Below are 24,974 nucleotides of genomic sequence, written 5' to 3' on the forward strand. Positions count from 1 at the left end.
TTGATTAAGAATCTCGTCAGACTTGATGATCATGGCCTACTGTAGAATAGTTACCAAATAATTTATGTTAAAATATTATACTGGTGGTAAATTATTACTTATTGTTGATAAAGACAAAAAGAAGCACATTTTTGTAAACATATAAATATGTAGTGAAATTCTGCAATTGAAATACTAAAATAGGTGATAGTGGAAATTGGTTATTAACAGTGAAACGAAATATTTCACATATTCAATGGCCGCGTTTCGTTGTGAATAGCAAACAGCTTTGTTGAATTTCACGTGCAGCTTTTAATTTGTTTATTTTCTATTTACCGCCAAAATGAGCGCAACAAGTGAGAAAAAAATTGTTATAAATAAACGTTTAAAAGGCCTGCCCCGCGAGGCTCTGGAAAAACTGAGCCAAACAGAGTTGATCGATAAGGTTGTCCAACTGGAGGCCTACAATTTTCAGCTGCGAAATCTGCTGCAAAAGAAATTAACCGAACAAGACAAAAATGATGAGGAATATGCTGTTTTATTTGGAAAGGAATCCGAGGAGAGGGTTTCCAAAGAAACCAAGGTGTCCAGCAAGACGCAGAAGCAACGTAAGTTCGATTGGAGTAGGTAAGTGGGTGTGGTTTTAGGAGATTTAATATAACTTAATGGTTTCCATGGTTTTTTTAGTGCCCACAAGCGTCATGTTCTGCTGAAGATCACCTACTTTGGTTGGGACTATCAAGGATTTGCCTGCCAGGAGGACTCCAATGACACCATCGGTAGATGCCTATCCCAGCTGTTAGTAAATTTTCCCTTATCTGTACTTATTCACCCAACAGAATCCAACTTGTTCCGCGCTCTAAGTCGCACTTGCCTCATCGAATCCCGCGCCACCTCCAACTATCATCGCTGTGGACGCACCGACAAGGAGGTGAGCGCCTTCTGCCAGGTGATCTCCATCGATCTGCGCAGCAAACATCCGCCCGAAACCCAACTGGATCCCTCGGCTCTGTCCACAGAGATTGACTATTGTGGACTTCTGAATAGGGTGCTGCCCAAGAACATCCAGTGTGTGGCCTGGATGCCACTGCGTAATCCAGTTTACAGCGCTCGTTTCGATTGCGTTTCGCGTAGCTATCGTTACTACTTTCCCAAGGGCGACCTGGACATTTCTGCAATGCAGGATGCATGCGTACTCCTAGTGCGCCATGCGGATTTCAGGAATTTCTGCAAAATGGACGTGCACAACGGGGTGACCAACTACATGAGAAACTTGCAATCAGCCAGGGTGCAAGCGTGTGGGGAGAATCAATCGAAGACAGGTAGAGTATGGTGTTAAAGCTAGTATATCTACAGAAATTCTTACTTTTTTGTTTACTTCTCCACAGGCTACGACATGTACTACCTTGAAATCCAAGCCAATGCCTTCCTCTGGCACCAGATCCGTTGTATTATGGCTGTGCTATTACTTGTTGGTCAAAGGAAAGAGCAACCCAGCGTAATCAGTAAACTGCTCGATGTGGAGACTAATCCCTGCAAGCCTCAATACACGCCCGCCATTGGTTTGCCCTTAAATCTCTTCCGCTGTGATTTCCGGGACAAGACCACGAGGAGTATAAATCATCCTATCGATGGAAATGTAAATGATGACGCCATGGATGTAGCCACTGAGGAAACGGAACCCTCAGATGCTGCTGCTTATTCAGAGGAACGAGATCTGACGAACTGGATTTACAGCGAAGAAAATCTGCAGAAGCTAATTGAGAACACTCAATGTGAGTGGACGCAATTCAGCGTGAAAAGCACCATGATACGAAATGTGCTTCAGCAATTAGAAAGCTTGTTAGAGGAAAACTTTAAGCCCAAAGAAAAGGTGCAGGCACAAGTAATCCTGCTGCAGGATTCCGTCAAACCGCGTCAATATCAGCCTCTCCTAGAACGCAAACGTTGTGGTATGTATTTATGTTCTTAATGTATAAAATAAACCCCAATCCATTATGTTTACAGAGAGTTTGGAGAATCGCATAGAACATTTTGTTAAAAAGCAACGACTGATTGTCAAGGACGAAACGGAAACAGCGTGATTTATTTTAGTAAATATTCATAAAAACAAAAAATATTTTGCATTTCAGGTAAATATATTTAACTCGTATGTAAATATAACTTGTACAACGTTTCGAATCTTAGCCTAGTCTAGAATGGGTAAATAATTTAAAATTGTAACTCCATACAATTGATTATGTACTATTTGGGATTCTAGATGCTACATAGAGTCTGTATATAAGTATAGTTCTTTCAAGGGGCTTTGTACGATTACAAAAAAGGGCTTCATTTTATTAATGAAGTTAACATTTAACTTGGTTAAACGATGCAGGTTGTCCATAATCAGGTATTATCAAAGGAAAAAGTCAAATGTGGGTACTAACTAACAACCCATCGATTTAGCTTTCTGCAATCTGCAAAGAGAAAATATAATTTTAGTTTTGTATTTATAAAAAAAGTTGGCTTTGCTGCACTTACTTTCTTCTCAAGATTTTGAGCACTATAGTGCCTTCTCTAACGTTTTTAAAGAGTCCTATGGTTTCGGCATGACTCATGCCCTGCACCGAGTTGCCATTGATCTCCACTATTTCATCGCCTGTTGGGAATTTAATATAGTTAGGATTACATAGGTACAAATGTTTGCTTATGAAAAACTTACCCGCTTGCAGTGAGCCATCATCGGCTGCCTGTCCCGAGGGAAAAACGGTCTTTACAAAGATTCCCATATTGCCCTTGGGCGAATCCCGGCCTCCCACTATGCTGAAGCCCAAAGATTTCAGTCCAGGTCCCTTGAAGAAGGTGATAATCTTGGGAGTGCAACGACCACTGCCTGTAAATTTAAGATGGGTTTAGTTTATGAAGAGGAAATGTTTAGTGGTGGAGACTAGTTTTCCTATAATTTTATTTTCAAGTTAATAATCCCAAATTTTAGTCACTAGGGTTTAAAAATCACTAGTAAATGTCACTTTAGGTGCCTAAAAGTATGCAAGAATATATCTTTAAGCGCGGAAGTAAGCTGAAATCCTTTAGAAAGGTGATATCTAAAGTGATAATTAAAACCCTAGTGATTTGTGTGGCACTCCAGAATTATTTGTAATATATTGATTTCTTCTAGTAAGCTGTTTAGTGGATTATTGGGTTACTGATTCTCACCCTCGCTCATGGACGCTCGGATGACCTCCGCCATTTCCTCGTCGCGTATGGTTAGCTTGGCCACCGGCAGCGATGGCCTGTGATGCATTAGGGCAGCGGACGGCGGGGCCAGGGAGGCGCCTGCACCCGCCGATGTGGATGCCGAGGCTGGTGAGGATGAGGCGTTAACATAGGGATTAGGCGAGAACAATGAGACGCTCTTTGGCGAGTGCTTGATGTACAGTGATTGGTGGTGTGTCTGTTGCTGGTTTTGCTGCTGTTGCTGCTGGTTAGTGAGATCAGTGGTTGTGTTGTTGGCTGTAGAGGATGGGGTGTTAGCGACTCCCTCCCCGGCGGTTAGACTGTTAGTCGGCGCCTGCATGAACAGACTGAGGCGCGACGAGCTTAGCCGCGAGTGGGCAAACCGGAGCGAGCGATAGTGCGAGTTGGCCAGATTGATGGAGTTCCTGGCGTAGTGGGTGCGCTGGCCAAACTGCTGGGGGCCCGAGGTGGCGGCGGCGGCGGCGGACAGGGCGGATCCCTCGGAGCAGCGCTTCCGGGCCAGCAACTGCCACTTCTCGTCGTCCGCCAGCGAGGAGGCCACGCACACGCTCGCCGCCCGATTTGCATACACTGGCGTATAGGATTCGGTCTCGTTAGCGGGGTCATGCTCGTTATCCAACAACCGGTGGTTAGGGGAGGAGGAGCAGCTGCTGCTGCCCCCGCTGCTGGCAAAGAGTGGGGTCGGTGTTAGAGCCAAGCTGCGCTGACCTGAGGAGCTGCGCGCCCGCCTCCTGAGGAGCTCGTGCTCTGGCCCACCCGCTTCCAGTGAGTGCCTGGGAGTCGAGCTCCTGCGATGCTGCATTAGCGGCATCGGAGTGGGCATGGTGCTCACACTGGCCATGGACCGTGCATCGCACTGATCCTCGCCCTGGGCATCCGGCTCCTGCTGCTGGTCCTGCATGTTTTGACCCTGAATCCTCTCCTGCTGCAGCTGCAGGCTCTGCATGCTGGTCAGACTGTCGGTGCTCTGGGTGCGCTGCACATAGCTTAGCCTGTGGCGCTGCGTGCTCATCCCATCGATGCGGATTTTGGTGTAGAAGTCCGTGACCGTGGTCACCTCATCGTGGGCAATCACCAGGTCGATGCAGTTGTCCACGAAGCTGCTTAGCAGGCGCTGGACCTCGGCAAAGGATTGGATGCCACGCAGGTGCTTTCCATTCACATTGACAATCTCGTCGCCCAGGCGAAGGCGGCCATCCCTAGAGGAAAGGGTTTAAGTTAGATGTTGATGATTTGATCTTTTAAAAGTCGATTTCTCAATGTGTTGTTAAGCTACTGGTTTGTTATTTGTGATAAGGTTAAATGGTCGAACCTCTTGCCGAACGACAAAGGATTTTATCCCTACTCACTTCTGTGCCATTCCATAGGGTTCCAGTTCCACGATGAGGTACCGGTACTGCTGCTCATTGCTGTTGGTCATCACTGTCTTGGGCGACAGGACAATGCCGATGTAGTCCTCCTGGCACTTGCGCTCCAGCTTCAGTTGCCTGAATCTCCGCCGGATAGTCTCCGTTTCGTAGTCATAGTTGTAGCCGCCCAGCGATACGGGAGCACTGCAGATGCTGCTGTTCCGCGTCGATGGAGCCGCACCCATTCCCATGCCCAGGCTCAGGCCCATGCCCATGCCCACGCCCTCCGACGAGCTGAGGGAGATGAGCGAGTTGCGCTTGAGGGTGCCCGAGGCAATAGATTCGGTATCTCCGCCGGAGATGCTCAGATTATTGCCCAGCCGGGCTCCCGTCGCACCCCCATCGCTGTCGTAGCCGGACTCGTTTGAACTCAGACAACTACTTAATCTTTGGTAAAGTGGTTCCCAGTCCTTGGAGGTGATGCTGTCGTTGCGTGACACATTGCTCAGCATCGCCTGTTCGGGGGATCGGCGCTGCGGTAGGGGCGATGCGGCCTGCTCCTGCTCGAGGAGTTCCCGCTGATGCTGCTGGTGCTGCTCCCGCTGCCTTTGAATCTGTTGCTTCAGGTGACCTGGTGCATTGCCGTGATTTTCCTCGGGCAGCACGGAGAGACGGGATCGCAGGAAGGCATAAGGAAAAGCACCACGTCGCGAGGGATCGTGCTGGCCACTGGGTGCAGTTCCTCCTCCTCCGCCTCCTCCTCCTGCACCACCAGATGCTGCACCACTTGGAGGAGATGCCAAGCTGCCTGCACCACTGCCACTACTTGTGCTGGCCGTCAGACAACTGCTCACCTTGGCTATATCATCGCAGCTACTGGACTTTAGGCTGGCAATGCGGGGCAGTCGCTGCTGCTCCCGCTGGAGATTCAGACCCTCGGTGGGATCGTCGCACTTGACGTAGGAGCAACTGGACAGCTGGCTGGTGGAACTGCTCCTATACAGCGTGGTGGCCGCCGGTGTGGCCTGCTGGGCCGCCTCCGAGGCCTTGAGGAGATTGTGGGAGCGATGGTTCAGCATGCCGGTGGAGCCGATCCGATGGAAGAAGTTCTTCAGCGCCTTCTGTGGGCGGGCGGCCGCCTGGAACTGATGCGTGGGCGTGGACTGAGCACTCTGGCTCTGGCCAGTGCCCACATCCTGGACCAACTGCTGCTGCTGCTGCTGCTGGTGACGCTGCTTGATGGTCTCAATGGGGCCCGACTTGCACTTCTTGAGGGTGCTGGTCGTCGATCCGGAGCTGCTGGGTGAGGGCGAGGCCTTCGCCGAACTGGACGCGTTGACTCCACCGGAGCCACCACTCTTGTGATGCGTTGGCGAGTGGAACAGACTCCTCAGGTCCGAGTGCGATTTGTGGGCGGCGGCGGGCGAGTCGCTGCGCTTCAGCAGATCCAGTTTGCGACTCATGCGCTTGCCCCAGGTGAAAACTGCAGGAGGAGAAACAAGGAGAGAGCAGGATAGAGGATTTGCAATCAGAAAGCGATTTCTAACTTAATTATAACACTTCAATAAATCTCAACGCCTCGCCGCAAGTCGGCGCATTCGCCTTGACAGATGAAAAATGTCCAGGGTTCCGTTCCACATGGACTTGGACTTGATCTTGGACATGGCCAATGACAATCTACCACTCCAGCTGCACTGTGGTCAGCCGGCTTGCCACGTGCTGGTGAAAAGGCATCTGATTTCAAGGCATTTGCGGTTGGAGTTCCCCCTACATAAAGTCACAAAGAAGGGGTCGGCCTTAAAGATCTTTCGACCTTAACTGACGTTGAAGTCTTTTGACAAGGAAAAATGCCAGCGGCTTTCTTCAGAGTTGAGGGATAGGATGGTTTCATATATGTTAAATAGGAAATAGCAAACAATTTGGTGAACTAAACTATATTAACTTGCTTGTTAGTATATTTTTAAAGCTCTTAAGTTAGGTGTAGCTTTAGTAACTTAACTTTCCACCTTTTCTTGATAAAGTATTTAATTGATTCCCCTTTAATTCCCATTTAAATCTACATCTCACACCCCCACAGCAGTATATTAATAGAACAGCGCTAAATATCCAGAAAATAACCACATAGATAAGACAGGAAGATATGTTTGCATATTCTATTGATCTCCAGCATTAGCAGCCCATCTTCTGGTCATCGAACGATCGTAATTCTGCACAGTTATTGAGCAATAAACACACCTCGATTGCTAATAGAGCATAACCAATCATTAAATGGACTCGTATTGCCCATCGCCCAGCGGATATCTAATACCATCGTAAAATATTTTAACGATTGGGCCTTAATAGCAATTGCAAACACTTAAAAGAGCAAAGAGACTGGGCGCTAGAATGCTCCTCTTCGAATCTGGTTAATAAACAAATTTATGCGCTTGTTCCATATTTATCGCCCGAAGATGAGCCAGCGGGACGGGGTCGGGGCATTTACGAACAATTAGCATAAAACATGCACAGCAAAAGATTCGAGGGATCAAGAAGGCATCGCATTGCCATTGACTTCAAAGCCCATTATACGGCTCCGCCAATAAAATTTCCAAAACTATTTCCATCAAATCGAAGTGGCGGAGTGAGGCCCAAAAACCGTGACCAGTGATGCGAGCCAGTGACTCAGGTCACTGACTAACCCACTTACCCACTTGCACTGGGAAAAATGGATATGGGAACTAGAAGATGATCTTCATATTCAAAAGAAGGTGATTCTCCTGAGCCTAAAAATATATCGTTTTGATTTCTAGCTAATGTTTATTTTTTTAAAAAGATGATTCCTAGATTCAAGAACTTTTAAAATATTTGTGAGCTATGTATTCTCAAATTATTTATATCATATGTATAAAGTTAGGACTCTCCAGCTATGTTTTCGTTTTTTCAAGCTTGTAAAATATAAAGTCTAGAGGATATGTAAAACATATATTTATAATCGAAAGTGGTACCCATAAATATGTAATCCGAGGTCTATCTAATACTTTATAAAAGAACGATACTTTAGTAGGTTTCATTCTTCTTGCTGTTGAGTCACTACATCCACCAGTGATAACTTATCACTGGGGAATTTTTATTTCATATGTATAAAGTTAGGATTCTCCAGTTGTGTTTTCGTTTTCTTAAGCTTGTAAAATTGAAAGTCTAGGGGATATGTAAGATATCTTTTTAATGAAAAGAAATAAGAAAAGAAATAAATGTGTAATCCGAGGTCTACCTGTTACTTTATAAAGGAACGATTTTTGGTGGAATTCCTTTAGTAGGCTTCATTCTTCTTGCTGTTGAGTCACTGCATCCACCAGTGCTAAGTGATCACTAAGGATTCTCTGAGGCACCTCTGGCTTTATCCAGCTTCTTTCGCTGACTCGTGCCAAAGTTGTTTAATAGCCGCAGCCCAGCCGCGAGCTTTGGTCCGTTCAAATTGCCCTGGCTCAGGCCATGTGTGGGCGCAGTGGCTTGGAAGCCGGGATGCGGATGAGGATGAGGATGGGGATGATGACTACGATGATGATGATGAGGAGGCGTTTGAGGGGTGGCCAGATCCAGAGCCAATGCAGGTTGACAGCCGCTCCAAACGGCGAAACTCCACCCAAGGCCTGACCGAGTTCGCCTTTGATTAAAGTTTTCACCATTGCAATCACACAGCCGAAGGAAATGGGGATGGGGATGGGGAAGGAGGAGCTGCAGCCGAGTGTTAAACAATAATAGGAAACGGCGCGCGGGCATCAATTATATGACAACCTCAGCCACACTCCAACAGACTCACCCGTTGCCGGAATCCCCGGTTCCCCTCCCACAGCCCATCTCCATCTCCATCTGCAGTCACCGCCGGCCACATGCCACAAATTCTACACCCACTTAACTTTCAAGACGGTGTCAAATGCCCGCCAGCCCAAGAGGCCCGTTTCCCCCCTTCTATTCCACCCCTCAAAAGTCTCTAGTCGGAGATGGCTTTGTTGCAATTTTGCCGGCTGACATGCAAGCGATGTTGAGGCAAAACCATTTGAGACCCAGAGAGCTGGAACCGAATCTTAGAGCTGAGCATCTGAAGTGGTGCAGAGGTGGAGAAAGAAGTGGAGTTTTCCAGAGTTGCCAGGGAAAGGAATGGTCCAAAGGAATCTCTTCTAATTTTATTATTATTATTATTATATCTAGAAATCTTATAATAATTAATATCATCTGAAGAGGTGGAGAAAGAAGTGGAGTTTTCCAGAGTTGCCAGGGAAAGGAAAGGTCCATAAGAATCTCTTCTAATTTTATTAATATTATTATTATATCTAGGAATCTTATAATAATTATTATAATTATTTTTATTTAGTTATAGGTCTTTAGCCTAGAAAACGTGAGATCATTTGGAGATTGACTTGTGGTCGGAAAAACGAGTATAACTAAGCCACTTTAAAATTGATGGCCCATATCATCAGTTTTTATATTAATAATGGAACAATACAATAATGGAATACTACACAGAAACAAATCATTTAAAATCTTAAGAGCTACAGTTGCCAGGGAAGGAATGGTCCAAAGGAATATCTCCTAATTTTATTATTTTTATTATATCTAGGAATCTTCTAATAATTAATATCATTATTTTTTTGTAACCTAGAAAACGTTTAAAAAACATTTAGAGATTAAGACCTACTTTTAGTGTTGACTTGTGGTCAAAAAAACGATTATAACCAAGCCACTTTAAAACTTATGGCCCATATCAGCAGTTTTTATATTAACAATGAAACAAAACAATAATAGAATAATACACAGAAACAAATCATTTAAAGTCCTAAGAGCTCGCATCAAAAATCTTATTTCAATAACAATTGATATGCATCAAAAAATCCCCATAAAAGAAAGTTGAAATACCTAAGTATACATTTATGCAAATGCCAGCGCAAAAAAATCGCGATTCTGTGCCACTTTCAGATCAAACGGAATCATCATCAGAATCGAAATCAGTTTGGGAATCGGGCAGAAACCAAATGCACATGGCATGCAATAATATCTCACGTACAAATGCGAATTCTCGTGGATAATTCCTCTCTCAGAAGACTTGGCCATAACGGATTGGAATGGAGTTGGCGGGAAATGAGAGATCGATAATCGGTTTTGAAATCAAGTCAGGGGGAACATGTAATAAGCGATAATCCACAATAAATGCGCAACCAAATACCAAATACCAGGGAGGAGGTGGAAACATCCTCCAGCCAAAACCTCAACTGGATCGAAAATTATAGCATTTATGCCTGAGAGTGAGGCCTCAAAGTCTTTCGGATTATTGATTTCTCACCAGCATTTTTCTTTGCTTTCGTTGAAAGCCATTTACAAATGTTTATTTAGCTATTTCTTACATTTATAGTAAACTGGAATCGACCTTGGGGCGGCACACTTGGCAAAACTTTAATTAAAGCCAATTAAGTTCGGCATTAGAGGCGGCAAAAGCTCAACGAACCTAAAATGCGACTTTGGCATGCAATGGCGATGGCTTTGGAGTGGCTTTTGCCATGACTTGGCTTCGCTCTCAAGATGAATGAATCTCGAGGAGCAACAGCTGCATATTCCCGCGGCACCTGATAAAACCTGCCATATCTTCTTCTGGCCCGACTTGCAGCTGTTTGGCCGCTTTTGTCGGCCGGCATCTCAGAATGCAATCATCAAACGTTTTGCGGTTGCCGCAGAGCGGTGGAAAAACATTATTTGAATTGCCGTTTGCTAAGAACTCGGCTTATAATGACTGCCTGCGGTCGGCAGAGCAGTCGGGGAAAAGTGAAAATCGGAAAAGTTTGCAGTTGCTATGTATAGATGGTTCTTGCTTTCTTTGGTCTGCTCATATTTTCCCATATTTTCTCGCATTTTCGCCTTTAATTTGCCAATCACTTGATCAGCCACTTCCTGCCCTCATTTCTTTGCTTATCTAACTAGCTGCTCTAATACCCATATCTATTACTTATAACTCCAACCATCGATACAACTAAAAACCTCAATCACATATCACATAACCGGGCAAAAAGAAATAAAGCTCTCTGTGTGCGAATCATTGAAACTAAACTGAACTCAACCAAAGTAAAGTGAACTGAACTGAACTGCACAGAATGACATATAATGACCGGCTTTGTCACACTTCGTCGGCTGTTGGTTGGGAGCTATTTTACACTGAGGAATAAAATCTATAACGAAGTTATAGAAGTTACGGTGATTCTGGTTGAAATGTTTCAGAATTGGTACGAATAACCCAGATTTTATAATTGTCTTATAGATGATCTATCCTCTGCGAAATCTTATAAAAAATTAAACAGGGTTTTATAATTTGGAAACTGGAAATAATACTGATATGTAGCTATTTTACACTCAGGTATAAAATCTAAAAAATATATATAATCTAAAAACTATTTTATTTTTAACGTTCCTCTGTTTAGAATTTTTCAGAAAGAGTGCTTATAAACTAGACTTATAAGACTATCTATCCACAAAATCCAGAAGAATATTACTATAAATAGGAATTGGAAAAATATATTCCTAATAGGATTACCTCTCTCAAGGATAAATGCTAAACACAAAATAATTTTAAGTTTTTAAGAATAAGTCTTTATAAAAAAGGTTTATAAGATTATTACAATTATATCAATTGTTCCAATAAAGATTTAGATATTTATGTTACAATCTTATAAAACTTATTCTTAAGAACGTAAAAATATATGTATTTCTATAAATTAAAATAATTTTAATTTTTTTTTAAGAATAAGTCTTGATAAAAAAGGTTTATAAAATGATATAATTTTTCTAAAAAAGATTTAGATATTTATATTACAATCTTAAACATCTTATTATTAAGAACTTAAAGATATATATTATTTTATAAATTATATATGGGCAGAAAAACTAGATTGCTTCTTTAATACCCCACTCTTTTTTCTTTTTTAAGTTTATTTCCACTTTTTATAATGTTTTTTTGCTGTGTAGTATAGGATTTTGGGGTGGGCTCTGCTCCTCCTCAAAAACGAGACCACAGCCCGGTCTCCGCACTTCCAACTCGTGCCGAGCTGAAAACAATACAAATTCCAGTTGCAGACACATCGGATCGCATTACAGCGGTGATGTTGTCGGCGCGCATTGATGCGAAATCGGGTCAATACGGTATTTTGGAGTATATGGATGGCATACTGCAAAACACGCATCGTATCGATGACAATTGCCCACCGATTGGCGCTGATTTACCCTCTGCTAAACACGGAAGCACTGGGAGTGCCGTTTCCTATGTTTAGCTTCGGAAATTAATTGTTTCAATTAAAATGTGCTCTAAACTGAGCTCTTAATACCAGGCTGACAACACACACTCGCCTCCGCTTTAATTTATGGAATCATTTGGCCCATCACCTCTGTCCCAAAAAATTTCCCATTCCTATTTGCTCGAAAATAAAATAAACTCCGAGGGGAAAAGAAAAAGAAAACACTCGAGGCGCCGCCACTTGATGGGAAAATCAATTTCCCGGCATTTGCCTGGATTTGAGTTCTATTTTTGGCCAAAGTACTTACCATTTCTCGTGGTGCTGGCCAAGGAAGTGGAGCTCCCAGAGTGCGAGTTGCTGTTGCTGACGTCAAGACTGTTGCTGTTGCTGTTGCCGCTGCCGTTCATGTTGCTGCTGCTGCTGTTCATGTTGCCGCCGCTGTTGCGACTCAGTTCACTGGCTGGCAATGAGTTCGATTTGTGCTCATCGTCCAGGACAACAACGGGCACCGCTGTCACCAATTTGTAGTCGGGCAGGTGGCCTACAGAGAAAAAAATCGGGATTTATTTGATACCGGCATGGTAAATTTATTAGATACCTTTAATTCGTCATCTATTAAAAATTCTTTCTAACAGAAAAGGATAGATAAGAGCGATCTGACGAATAATAATTACGCTCTTACCCAGCGCGACAGCAATATTCGAAACTCTCCGAAATAGACAAACAGAGAAAGTAGCAAAATGGTTATGGAACAGATAATGAATTTCTTCCAAATGATTATCATATCTTTTAAATTTTCTCTCCGTATACGAAAGATTATACAGTATCTGTTTAAGGAAATGAATACCAGAGTAATCGCCTTTTGCATTCGAAGAGATTATCAAAAAACATGCGATAAGGAAGAGATTCCAGGAAGTGAAATATTCCAATCTGAACCCATAAGAAATATACAGATCATTTCAAGTAAACTTTTTCTTCGCAATGGTCGTCTACATCTCTCTCATAATATTTTTGGGATTAAGTTTCCTACAACCTACAGTTCAAGCGGTCATTGAAAACAACATTTACAGTCCTCTAATTGAACTTGTGTTCAATCATCTTAAAGAGAGTCCTTTAAATTTTGATAGTTGGACTGAGGAAATAAGTTTATCTTTGAATAAAGAAAAGCAAGACCGAATCTCATTAAATATTCCCTGGTCGCGTTTGCTAGAAGAAGGAAAACCATCACTAGAACTCCAAAAGCAACTCAAGCCTGAAAACTCCTTTAAGTTGAGGATTTGGATGAGCCTTTATTGGTACCTCAAGAGAGCTCAGCTATTGAATGATGTTCTTCTCTCAAACTTTGCCCAGGAATTGATGAATCTTCGAAGATCTCAACCAGATATGTGGAACAATAGTCTCCAAAATGTGGTACAGAGTTTTCCAAGTTCTTTGAGACTTTTGCTAAAAACTCAACGTTTGTGCCTGCAACACCAAAAGGAAATGTTGAGTATTGGGGCCGAATATCACCTAGAATTGGGTGCCAATAGCAACTGCAGCATTTGGGAGGTTCAGGAGGAGAAAGAGGATCACTGGCTCAAACTCGTAAATGTCTGTGATGATACAAGCAATTTCTTTATAAGCATGTTATCACAGGAAGGATCGCATTTCTTGTTTAGTGCCCCCAGTAACATGGCAACGCACTTTTGTGTGATAAACGGATTGGGTTTCTTCGAGGAGGCGTCAAACACGAATATTGGTTGCCAGTGGCATTTAAATGACTGCAGATTTTTACACTTAATATAACAGTCAACAATAAAAATAAAGTTGTTAGAATTGGGAAGCAACTATGTATGCTTACCTTATAAAATGGTTTTAATTTAAAATTTGTATTTAAAATATTTAAGAAAAGGCTAGCTATGTAAAATGTACCTATGTATAAGTGATAAACTTTGAGGACCTATGACTTTTTTAACTTGTCCTACTTTTCGTTAGGGAAACCAAAAGGGAATGAACTTATAAGTTGAGAATACGTCATTGAAATGTTCATTAAACCGACAGGGGGTTGGAGTTTACACTCAGACTCTAGTGATCTTTTTTGGGGTTGACATGTGTTACTTCTGATAATTCAATAACTTTTACTTACCATTTGGGGTCAGGGATCGGCTGCTCTTGTTGCTGCCCGCTCCTCCGCCGGCACTTGCCCCCTTCTCGTACAAACAACTACTGGAAGCGGCGTGCAGTCGCTGTGCAACATATTGCTGGTACTGGGCGGCATGTTGCTGCTGCTGTTGCTGCATGGTGGCAATGCTGTTGGTGCTGCCATAGCTCAAAAGCAGTGTTGCCGAGTGGTTGCCAGTGCTGCCATTGCTGCCAAGTTTCGTGGGCACGGGCACGTAGATGGTGGGTGGCTGATGTTGCTGCTGCTGATGTTGCTGCTGCTGCTGCTGCTGTTGCTGCTGCTGCTGCTGGCGGTGCAGACTGGTGGCCTCTTGCAGCGACATCACCGATATGGCCGAGGGCGTCTGCCGACCACTTAGCAGACACGTGGGCGTGGCCGTGCGTAACGGCTGCTGCTGATGTTGCTGCTGCGGCAGACCCCCGGCAGATGTTGCCGGTGCTCCGCTGGCTGTTGCTGTGACCGCTGTCGTGGCGGTGGCTCCATTGCTGGCCAGGGTGGTGCAGCTGAGGATCATGACGGGCGACTCGTTAAGATCAGGCAGCGATGAGGATATGGTGGTGCTGTTCGCAATGCTCTTGGTCAATCGGTTGTTGCATGTTGCCGGCGTGTGACTTTTGCTGCTGCTGCTTTGGGAAGTGTTGCTGTTGTCGGGTTGTTGCTGCTGCTGCTGCTGCTGTTGTTGTTGCTGAGCGGCTAGTGTGCTGTAGGTGTCGGTGGATTTGCGCGTTTTGAAGAGACGCATACTATGTTGCCTGGTGCTGTTGTTGCTGCAAAAGTACACAGAAAAAAAAATTCGTATAAATAAGTTTGTTATTTTTATCATTGAGTAATATAAACTTAATATTAAGGAATGGTATTTCTGGGATTTCCTCTCTTTTCGAGCTAGAAAAAGACAGAAAAAACAAGGTCTAAACAGAATTGATAATGAATTTCATCAAAATTAGCTTGTACCTTTTCAATTTTTTTTCTCGGTGTGGGAAAATTGTGGGCTTACTTTCGGGAAAAGCGAAATTAGAGTAGTGCAAGCTCTTTTTTGGCCCAAATTTGTCTGCAATTTCCATCGACATTCCCTATTTGTTCGCAGCTGTTGCTTTTTTCGTCCAACGGAGCGTATAATTAACGCAAATTGCGGCAAATTTTAAAGTGTTGCTGCCGCTGCCACAGCAACTTAAGCAAACAGCATGGCCAATGATTAACCATCGATTTCCTACTTTCCTGCCTTTGATTTGATTGAACTACTTCAGATAACAGTGATCAATTCCCAGCTCAATGGGTGGGTATATTTACAGAGCGTTTACGTTGAATACACAGTTTTATTTATAGAGTAGTTCGTAAGTCTATAAATAAATGCGTACACTTTCCACGCTTATCAGCTGGCTGGAACTTCCCCATAAGCTAATGGATCTGTCGTCTTATCGGTTCAATAAACGCATCAAAGGTGATTATCAGGCGGTAATAAAAAAAATAACCGAAAACATGCCGTTGTGTTAGCTTATATAATATTTGCTCAGTGGCTTTTGTTTTTACTCATTGCTCATATCATAATATTTGCTCGACATTTTTTTTGTCGACTGATTAGTGTGTGGAAATCAAGGAAAGTCAACGGCAGACGGCGAAGGTCACCAAACAGCTGTCAAGTGGGTGGCCGGGCGGGCATTGAACTACTCAATTGCTGCGCAACCACAACGCAAGATGGCCCATTCGCCCAACGGCCTCTTACTTTTCAAATTAGCCAACATAGTCAAAGCTAATTTGAGGTTTTACGAGCCTGCTAACCAGCTAGCCAGAGTTAGCCAGGTTAGCCAAGTTAGCTTAGCCAGCTGCAATACCACATCTCGTGGCCCTCAGTGCGGCTAATCGATGTGACATTTGCGTGTGCAGCAAGCCAACGCACTTCGTACACAGAAAGAAATATTTGATAATTTATAATTAAGGAAAATTACGTTCATGAATTAAAAAGGAAATTGACTGCCAAGGTATAAAGCATTTTCGCCTTGCAACAATTAAACTGCTTGTAAAGGTGTTCCATTTCAAAAATGAATATTTTTTAAAATCTATATAAAATTGTATGTTAAAAAAAAAATAAAAACAGTTTTTTTATGATTAATTATGTTTCAATATAAAGGGTTTGTCATCCAAATTAATCAAACTTCTGGAAGTGCCCATATATTTTTTCTTCTACACATTTAAATTAAAGTTGAAAACTTTTTCTGAGTATTATCTTTTATTGCACATTGGTATTATTATATGGTATCACTGATTGTTATTTTTCTGAATGTATAGCCATAATCTATTAGTGCTGAATAGCCATAAGACAAACGAATTTGAGATGAGTTGAAAGAGCTTTCCTTAACAATTGCTAAGCCTCTGATCATTTATAGCTTAGTGCTTGAATAATAAACAAGTAATTTGTTTGTTTGGTTTTAAATTGACCATTACGTTTAACTGGCAATAATAGTAAACACTGCTACTTGTTGTAAATATTTGCTTAGTTGTGTATTATCTTCACATTTATATCTCTTTATAAGACATTACAAATAAAGAAAACCATACGAATTCATAATTGATGATTAATAAATATTTATTTTTTCACAGGTATGACCAACATTTTAAATAAGGGAATATAAAACTCTTAAGTAAGTTAGTTAATTAAGGGAGGTTAAATTAAGGAACACATTTTTATTATACATTTAAACCACGGTTCACTGCCAAATTAAATTCTTCAGCCATTCCTAAGGCTCTTCTCTGCTTCTACCACTCGCTGATGGCCCCCGTCTATATGTAGGTATTTATACCCCTAAAAGTGACCCCCCTTTACCATCTCAAGCATGCGCATCGCCAGTTCCTCCGGCTACTGTTCAGTAATAATTTTACTAATTTTATCAGAAGCTTTTGAACCTTGTCTCGCTGATTTTTATAGACGCTTTTAAGCATGGGCCTGCGGTTTAGAACTGAGCAATACGTTGTCGTAATGTGCATTTAATTGGTCTCTGAGAGGTCATTGCCATAAATTGCCAGTGTGTTGTCTAATTAATAGTGCAAAATTTTAATGGCCAGGAGATGGAATCGGTTTCGGTTCGAGAATCGGAGTCGGATGCACACAGTCGGGGTCCGCCGAGTCATAGTTTCTAGCCGCATTATAGAGCCCCGATATCCAGGCAAATGGCCGCCTTGTTTATGAGGCGAAACCAGTTTCAAGGACGCGCCGCTGGCGCAATTCCAAGAACCTCACTTGGCTCATTACCGCATGACGATGATGTGGAGTAGATGGCTGGATGGAGTGGCCTCAGATGGGATCGGATGGTATGGGATGGGATGGGATGGTATCCAAGGAGTGGGCAGTGCAAACGTGACTCTCTGTCCGCGGGGCTGACGATTGCTAAACTATTTTTTAAACTGCGCCTCAGTCGGACAAGGACAGGGTTAAGCCGATGGCCTTTCCCCGCTTATAGCCCCCCCCATTTTTCTCTGCACTTAATTATACCCGTTACTCGTAGAGTAAAAGGGTATACTAGATTCGTCGGAAAGTATGTAACAGGCAGAAGGAAGCGTTTCCGACCCCATAAAGTATATATATTCTTGATCAGGATCACTAGCCGAGTCGATCTAGCCATGTCCGTCTGTCCGTCTGTCCGTCTGTCCGTCTGTCCGTCTGTCCGTCTGTCCGTCTGTCCGTCTGTCCGTCTGTCTGTCCGGATGAACGCTGAGATCTTGGAAACTATGAGAGCTAGGCTATTGAGATTTGGCGTGCAGATTCCTGATCTTCTTACGCAGCGCAAGTTTGTTTCAGTAGAGTGCCACGCCCACTTTTACGCCCACAAACCGCCCAAAACCGTTGCTCCTACAGTTTTGATGCTAGAATAAAAATTTTAACTGAAATGTATTGTTCTCATCAATACCTATCGATTGACTTAAAAAAAAGTTTGCCACGCCCACTTTATCGCCCACAAACCGCCCCCAAACTTCAAAAAATCTTAAATATGAACGTGGATATCTCGGAAACTATCAAAGATATAGAATCAGGATTTCAGATTTAGATTCCGAACCTTTGTACGCAGCGCAATTTTGATACGCGAGTATGCCACGCCCACTCTAACGCCCACAAACCGCCCAAGCCTGTGGCGCCCACAATTTTCATGCTAGATACAAAATTTTAACTGAACTGTATTGGTCTCGTCAATACCTATCGAATAAAGGGTTTGTCATCCAAATTAATCAAACTTCTGGAAGTGCCCATATATTTTTTCTTCTACACATTTAAATTAAAGTTGAAAACTTTTTCTGAGTATTATCTTTTATTGCACATTGGTATTATTATATGGTATCACTGATTGTTATTTTTCTGAATGTATAGCCATAATCTATTAGTGCTGAATAGCCATAAGACAAACGAATTTGAGATGAGTTGAAAGAGCTTTCCTTAACAATTGCTAAGCCTCTGATCATTTATAGCTTAGTGCTTGAATAATAAACAAGTAATTTGTTTGTTTGGTTTTAAATTGACCATTACGTTTAACTGGCAATAATAGTAAACACTGCTACTTGTTGTAAATATTTGCTTAGTTGTGTATTATCTTCACATTTATATCTCTTTATAAGACATTACAAATAAAGAAAACCATACGAATTCATAATTGATGATTAATAAATATTTATTTTTTCACAGGTATGACCAACATTTTAAATAAGGGAATATAAAACTCTTAAGTAAGTTAGTTAATTAAGGGAGGTTAAATTAAGGAACACATTTTTATTATACATTTAAACCACGGTTCACTGCCAAATTAAATTCTTCAGCCATTCCTAAGGCTCTTCTCTGCTTCTACCACTCGCTGATGGCCCCCGTCTATATGTAGGTATTTATACCCCTAAAAGTGACCCCCCTTTACCATCTCAAGCATGCGCATCGCCAGTTCCTCCGGCTACTGTTCAGTAATAATTTTACTAATTTTATCAGAAGCTTTTGAACCTTGTCTCGCTGATTTTTATAGACGCTTTTAAGCATGGGCCTGCGGTTTAGAACTGAGCAATACGTTGTCGTAATGTGCATTTAATTGGTCTCTGAGAGGTCATTGCCATAAATTGCCAGTGTGTTGTCTAATTAATAGTGCAAAATTTTAATGGCCAGGAGATGGAATCGGTTTCGGTTCGAGAATCGGAGTCGGATGCACACAGTCGGGGTCCGCCGAGTCATAGTTTCTAGCCGCATTATAGAGCCCCGATATCCAGGCAAATGGCCGCCTTGTTTATGAGGCGAAACCAGTTTCAAGGACGCGCCGCTGGCGCAATTCCAAGAACCTCACTTGGCTCATTACCGCATGACGATGATGTGGAGTAGATGGCTGGATGGAGTGGCCTCAGATGGGATCGGATGGTATGGGATGGGATGGGATGGTATCCAAGGAGTGGGCAGTGCAAACGTGACTCTCTGTCCGCGGGGCTGACGATTGCTAAACTATTTTTTAAACTGCGCCTCAGTCGGACAAGGACAGGGTTAAGCCGATGGCCTTTCCCCGCTTATAGCCCCCCCCATTTTTCTCTGCACTTAATTATACCCGTTACTCGTAGAGTAAAAGGGTATACTAGATTCGTCGGAAAGTATGTAACAGGCAGAAGGAAGCGTTTCCGACCCCATAAAGTATATATATTCTTGATCAGGATCACTAGCCGAGTCGATCTAGCCATGTCCGTCTGTCCGTCTGTCCGTCTGTCCGTCTGTCCGTCTGTCCGTCTGTCCGTCTGTCCGTCTGTCCGTCTGTCTGTCCGGATGAACGCTGAGATCTTGGAAACTATGAGAGCTAGGCTATTGAGATTTGGCGTGCAGATTCCTGATCTTCTTACGCAGCGCAAGTTTGTTTCAGTAGAGTGCCACGCCCACTTTTACGCCCACAAACCGCCCAAAACCGTTGCTCCTACAGTTTTGATGCTAGAATAAAAATTTTAACTGAAATGTATTGTTCTCATCAATACCTATCGATTGACTTAAAAAAAAGTTTGCCACGCCCACTTTATCGCCCACAAACCGCCCCCAAACTTCAAAAAATCTTAAATATGAACGTGGATATCTCGGAAACTATCAAAGATATAGAATCAGGATTTCAGATTTAGATTCCGAACCTTTGTACGCAGCGCAATTTTGATACGCGAGTATGCCACGCCCACTCTAACGCCCACAAACCGCCCAAGCCTGTGGCGCCCACAATTTTCATGCTAGATACAAAATTTTAACTGAACTGTATTGGTCTCGTCAATACCTATCGATTGACCAAAAAAAAAATTTTCCACGCCCACCCTAACGCCCATAACGCTTAAATCTGTCTACCGCCGGTAGGTGGCGCATTTCAGTCTTGCTTTGCTGCTTGCTTATTTCCATTTCCCTTTGGTCCCTTTAGCTGAGTAACGGGTATCTGATAGTCGAGGCACTCGACTATAGCGTTCTTTCTTGTTTTATTTTAATTTGCCCTCGCCTCGTGTGTTTATTATACCCGTTACTCGTAGAGTAAAAGGGTATACTAGATTCGTCGGAAAGTATGTAACAGGCAGAAGGAAGCGTTTCCGACCCCATAAAGTATATATATTCTTGATCAGGATCACTAGCCGAGTCGATCTAGCCATGTCCGTCTGTCCGTCTGTCCGTCTGTCCGTCTGTCCGTCTGTCCGTCTGTCCGTATGAACGCTGAGATCTTGGAAACTATAAGAGCTACAATACTGGGATTAGGCATGCAGATTCCTGAGATTCCTGCGCAGCGCAAGTTTGTTTCAAAAGAGTGCCACGCCCACTCTAACGCCCACAAACCGCCCAAAACTGTGGCTCCTACAGTTTTGATGCTAGAACAAAAATTTTAACTGAAATGTATTGTTCTCATCAATACCTACCGACTGACCTAAAAAAAAGTTTGCCACGCCCACTTTAACGCCCACAAACTGCCCACAAACTTCAAAAAATCGTAAATATGAACGCGGATATCTCGGAAAATATCAAAGATAGAGAAACGAGATTTCAGATTTAGATTCCGTAGGCTTGAGCGCAGCGCAAGTTTATTACGCGAATATGCCACGCCCACTCCAACGCCCACAAACCGCCCAAGTCTGTGGCGCCCACAATTTTCATGGTAGATAAAAAATTTAAACTGAAATGTATTGGTCTCGTCAATACCTATCGATTGATTTAAAAAAAAGTTTGCCACGCCCACTCTAACGCCCACAAACCGCCCAAGCCTGTGGCGCCCACAATTTTCGTGCTAGATAAAAAATTTTAACTTAAATGTATTGGTCTCGTCAATACCTATCGATTGATTTAAAAAAAACTTTGCCACGCCCACTCTAATGCCCACAACGCTTAAATCTGTCTACCGCCGGTAGGTGGCGCATTTGCTGCTTGCATATCTCCATTTTCCTTTGGTCCCTTTAGCTGAGTAACGGGTATCTGATAGTCGAGGTACTCGACTATAGCGTTCTTCCTTGTTATACCCGTTACTCGTAGAGTAAAAGGGTATACTAGATTCGTCGGAAAGTATGTAACAGGCAGAAGGAAGCGTTTCCGACCCCATAAAGTATATATATTCTTGATCAGGATCACTAGCCGAGTCGATCTAGCCATGTCCGTCTGTCCGTCTGTCCGTCTGTCCGTCTGTCCGTCTGTCCGTATGAACGCTGAGATCTTGGAAACTATAAGAGCTACAATACTGGGATTAGGCATGCAGATTCCTGAGATTCCTGCGCAGCGCAAGTTTGTTTCAAAAGAGTGCCACGCCCACTCTAACGCCCACAAACCGCCCAAAACTGTGGCTCCTACAGTTTTGATGCTAGAACAAAAATTTTAACTGAAATGTATTGTTCTCATCAATACCTACCGACTGACCTAAAAAAAAGTTTGCCACGCCCACTTTAACGCCCACAAACTGCCCACAAACTTCAAAAAATCGTAAATATGAACGCGGATATCTCGGAAAATATCAAAGATAGAGAAACGAGATTTCAGATTTAGATTCCGTAGGCTTGAGCGCAGCGCAAGTTTATTACGCGAATATGCCACGCCCACTCCAACGCCCACAAACCGCCCAAGTCTGTGGCGCCCACAATTTTCATGGTAGATAAAAAATTTAAACTGAAATGTATTGGTCTCGTCAATACCTATCGATTGATTTAAAAAAAAGTTTGCCACGCCCACTCTAACGCCCACAAACCGCCCAAGCCTGTGGCGCCCACAATTTTCGTGCTAGATAAAAAATTTTAACTTAAATGTATTGGTCTCGTCAATACCTATCGATTGATTTAAAAAAAACTTTGCCACGCCCACTCTAATGCCCACAACGCTTAAATCTGTCTACCGCCGGTAGGTGGCGCATTTGCTGCTTGCATATCTCCATTTTCCTTTGGTCCCTTTAGCTGAGTAACGGGTATCTGATAGTCGAGGTACTCGACTATAGCGTTCTTCCTTGTTTTTTTCTTAATAAGTAATAACAACATTTTCTCCTCATCCTTTTAGCCCGATTCGCTGGAGGAGCCGGCTGCATAGTTGTAAAATTCCTGTAAACAAGCCGGGCTGCCACAGCTGTGGCATGCGGCATGCGGCATGTGGCAACTGCAACTGGCGACTTGCAACTGGCAACACACACACACTCTGGCCAACGCACACTGATTCAAATGATCCCGCCAACAATTGCGGCAATGGATTGGCTCCACGGGTTGCCAGAAGAGTTGGTAGGTCGAGTTTTTGAATATTTTATTTTCAAAGCATTTAAATATCTGAATATGTTTTATATATTAGATATGTAAGAATTTGTATGCACATTTTTCTTTAACAACATATGTTTATTAAAAGACGATAAGGAGAGAGTTTTAAATGCATACAGAAAATAACTACAGTCTTTGTTTTAAGAACTAAGAACACTTAAAGGTACATTTTTCGATACTGTTTGGGACTTTGGGAAACCCCACATATTATTTTATAATTAAAAAACTAATAGGTTTACAAAGGAGCGGACAACATATGTATGAACATTTTAAATGTTATATTCTTTCGTTCGATTTGGGCATTTAGGAAATACCGAAAAATTTCTGCAAAAAATGTTATGGACTGCGCATTGGTTTCAAATATTATTACTCATACGTACTGTTGCATGTGTTTCTGCAAAAAATGTTATGGACTGCGCATTGGTTTCAAATATTATTACTCATACGTACTGTTGCATGTGTTCAAAAATTGTAGTCAAGCTGACGTAGATTCCAACCAAAAACGGTTCTTTAGTTGTATACTTATAATCTTATGTAAAAAAGATAAACTAACCGACCATTTTAAAAATGGGAGGGAGAACGATTGTTGTACAAAATGGAAGTTGGCATACATGTCGTATAAGTAATTTTAGAGATCTTTGAGCCTAATGCCTAAGTCCTTTAAATAAAATTTTTAAAAAAAACTAAAATAACACATTAAATGGATGAGAGTTAGATATTATTTCTTGGATCTTTAAGCTGAGTTCCCTAAACTACTTGACCACCCCACTTGGTGGCTTTATCACCGGGCAGCACAAGAGTTGTTACCTTTTGTTGCCACAAACTTTTTGAGTTATTTTTTCTGTGCATGCCTTACATATAGAAGCACACGTATGTATATATATTTTCGATATGGCCTATCTACCGAGTGCGAGTGAGTGTGTCTACTACTGGCAAGTCCGCATTCTTTTAAAGGTTGCCAAGTTGGCCAGGCCGAAACCGAAAAAGAAAAAATGAAAATCAAAAGAAACAGAAACAGAAACCGAGACGCACTCGCAGACGGAATCGGAGTTGGGAGTCGGGAGTCGGGGACTTGGAGTTTTTGGGGCCCAAGACGGAGTTTTTTGGACCAGTTCGAACGAAACATAAACCGAAAACCGAAAACCAAAAACATTTGCCCGGCGGCTGCCTTGAATGGTGCGTCGGCGACTTTGGCGCATGCGTTCGGTTTTCAGTTTCATTTTGCTGGCTTGTCTTTTTTTGGCAGTAAACCAAAAAAACAAAACCAATAACAAAAAACCCCCGAATCGTATCTGTTCTGTCAGAATTTTTAGCATTTTTTGGGCGCCAATAAAAGCTTTAATTGCACTCGCCACTTCGAAATCAAAGTGGTATTACAACTAGAAGTAAGCCACTAGAAACCGGCATTATTGAAAAGTGGCTGACCTTCAGGTGGCACCTGTTTGCCCAGTGCAAGAGGATTATCAGAAAGAGTCGCCGTTGCAGCTAATTAGGCATATCATATCATATATGTGTTGCCAGTGACTCACTTGTGGAATGTTGCCGGCGTTGATGCCGCATCGCATGGCTATAAATAGTTAACCTAATCAAAATGCAGGCGTGTAAGCAAGCCATTTGCATAGTTGTTGATGTTGATGTTGCTGTTGTCGCTGCTATGTTGCTGCTGCTGCTGCATGTTGCATGCTGCATGTTGCTCGCTGGCAATTAACTTTGGCATGCGCAGACATTGGTCTAAATGTCAAGGTAAATTATGATGCATTCAGCTATTACGTCTAATAGTCCGAAATTCATGCACGTGTGCAACTATTTTTAGTTGTTGCTGTTGCTTTTCCCATTTGCCGGCAATGACAGATCACTAAAACCTGCTGCAGCTCCACCCCATCCTCCCCGACCCGTTGTTGGTGCACTCAGAAAAAAACTATGTGAACGACGATTATCGATTTAGCTGTTAAGAAAATTGTAGTTCATGTTCACGAGAGTAAATAAATAGTTTTACTACGATTTTAATTGTAATGTTACTATTAACTCGCACATACAAAATACCATATAACACAAGACACCTTCTTAAAAAGTTGTTCTACTACTTTAATTGTTAAAATACTATTCAAAGGCTAATAAAATAAGACAACAAAAGTCACCTGAGTAAATATATAGTTTTATTACGATATTAATTGTAATGTTACTATTAATTCGAACAAGACAAATTCCAAAAGCTATAATAATTGTTTTAATAATTTTAATTTTAATAAAAAAAAGAAA

General features: G+C 42.5%; 4 protein-coding genes across 6 annotated transcripts in view; 3 read left to right on the forward strand and 1 right to left on the reverse strand.

Moving 5' to 3' along the window:
* The first annotated feature begins 262 nt into the window (after positions 1–262).
* On the forward strand, positions 263–2,142 carry LOC119551135 (tRNA pseudouridine(38/39) synthase). The gene is made up of 5 exons (XM_037860325.1): positions 263–606; positions 667–758; positions 819–1,301; positions 1,368–1,931; positions 1,987–2,142. The coding sequence occupies exons 1-5, from the start codon at positions 323–325 to the stop codon at positions 2,061–2,063; spliced, it is 1,500 nt and encodes a 499-aa protein (XP_037716253.1). The 5' UTR covers positions 263–322; the 3' UTR covers positions 2,064–2,142.
* The window catches only part of LOC119551131, a 52,533-nt gene continuing 29,657 nt past the window's right edge, over positions 2,099–24,974 (reverse strand). For all 3 annotated transcript variants that reach the window (XM_037860316.1, XM_037860317.1, XM_037860315.1), the window contains exons 4-10: positions 13,944–14,746; positions 12,126–12,359; positions 4,566–6,048; positions 3,175–4,415; positions 2,681–2,851; positions 2,500–2,617; positions 2,099–2,435 (exon numbers count right to left, since the gene is read on the reverse strand). In XM_037860316.1, coding sequence (XP_037716244.1) covers positions 2,405–2,435; positions 2,500–2,617; positions 2,681–2,851; positions 3,175–4,415; positions 4,566–6,048; positions 12,126–12,359; positions 13,944–14,721 — 4,056 coding nt within the window. In that variant the 5' untranslated portion in view covers positions 14,722–14,746 and the 3' untranslated portion in view covers positions 2,099–2,404. The remainder of the gene's footprint in view (positions 2,436–2,499; positions 2,618–2,680; positions 2,852–3,174; positions 4,416–4,565; positions 6,049–12,125; positions 12,360–13,943; positions 14,747–24,974) is intronic.
* On the forward strand, positions 12,704–13,621 carry LOC119551137. The gene has a single exon (XM_037860327.1). The coding sequence runs from the start codon at positions 12,800–12,802 to the stop codon at positions 13,601–13,603; it is 804 nt and encodes a 267-aa protein (XP_037716255.1). The 5' UTR covers positions 12,704–12,799; the 3' UTR covers positions 13,604–13,621.
* LOC119551138 (cuticle protein 16.5) overlaps positions 22,381–24,974 on the forward strand; it is a 42,577-nt gene continuing 39,983 nt past the window's right edge. The window contains exon 1 of the mRNA XM_037860328.1: positions 22,381–22,682. Coding sequence (XP_037716256.1) covers positions 22,548–22,682 — 135 coding nt within the window. The 5' untranslated portion in view covers positions 22,381–22,547. The remainder of the gene's footprint in view (positions 22,683–24,974) is intronic.

This window comes from Drosophila subpulchrella, chromosome 2R (assembly GCF_014743375.2).
Source record: "Drosophila subpulchrella strain 33 F10 #4 breed RU33 chromosome 2R, RU_Dsub_v1.1 Primary Assembly, whole genome shotgun sequence".
NCBI lineage: Eukaryota > Metazoa > Arthropoda > Insecta > Diptera > Drosophilidae > Drosophila > Drosophila subpulchrella.

Coding starts and splice junctions, on each gene's coding strand:
- LOC119551135 (XM_037860325.1), top strand. CDS start 323: ATGAGCGCAACAAGTGAGAAAAAAATTGTTATAAATAAACGTTTAAAA. Junction 1,302..1,367: donor GGAGAATCAATCGAAGACAG/GTAGAGTATGGT, acceptor ACTTCTCCACAG/GCTACGACATGTACTACCTT. Junction 1,932..1,986: donor CCTAGAACGCAAACGTTGTG/GTATGTATTTAT, acceptor TTATGTTTACAG/AGAGTTTGGAGAATCGCATA.
- LOC119551137 (XM_037860327.1), top strand. CDS start 12,800: ATGGTCGTCTACATCTCTCTCATAATATTTTTGGGATTAAGTTTCCTA.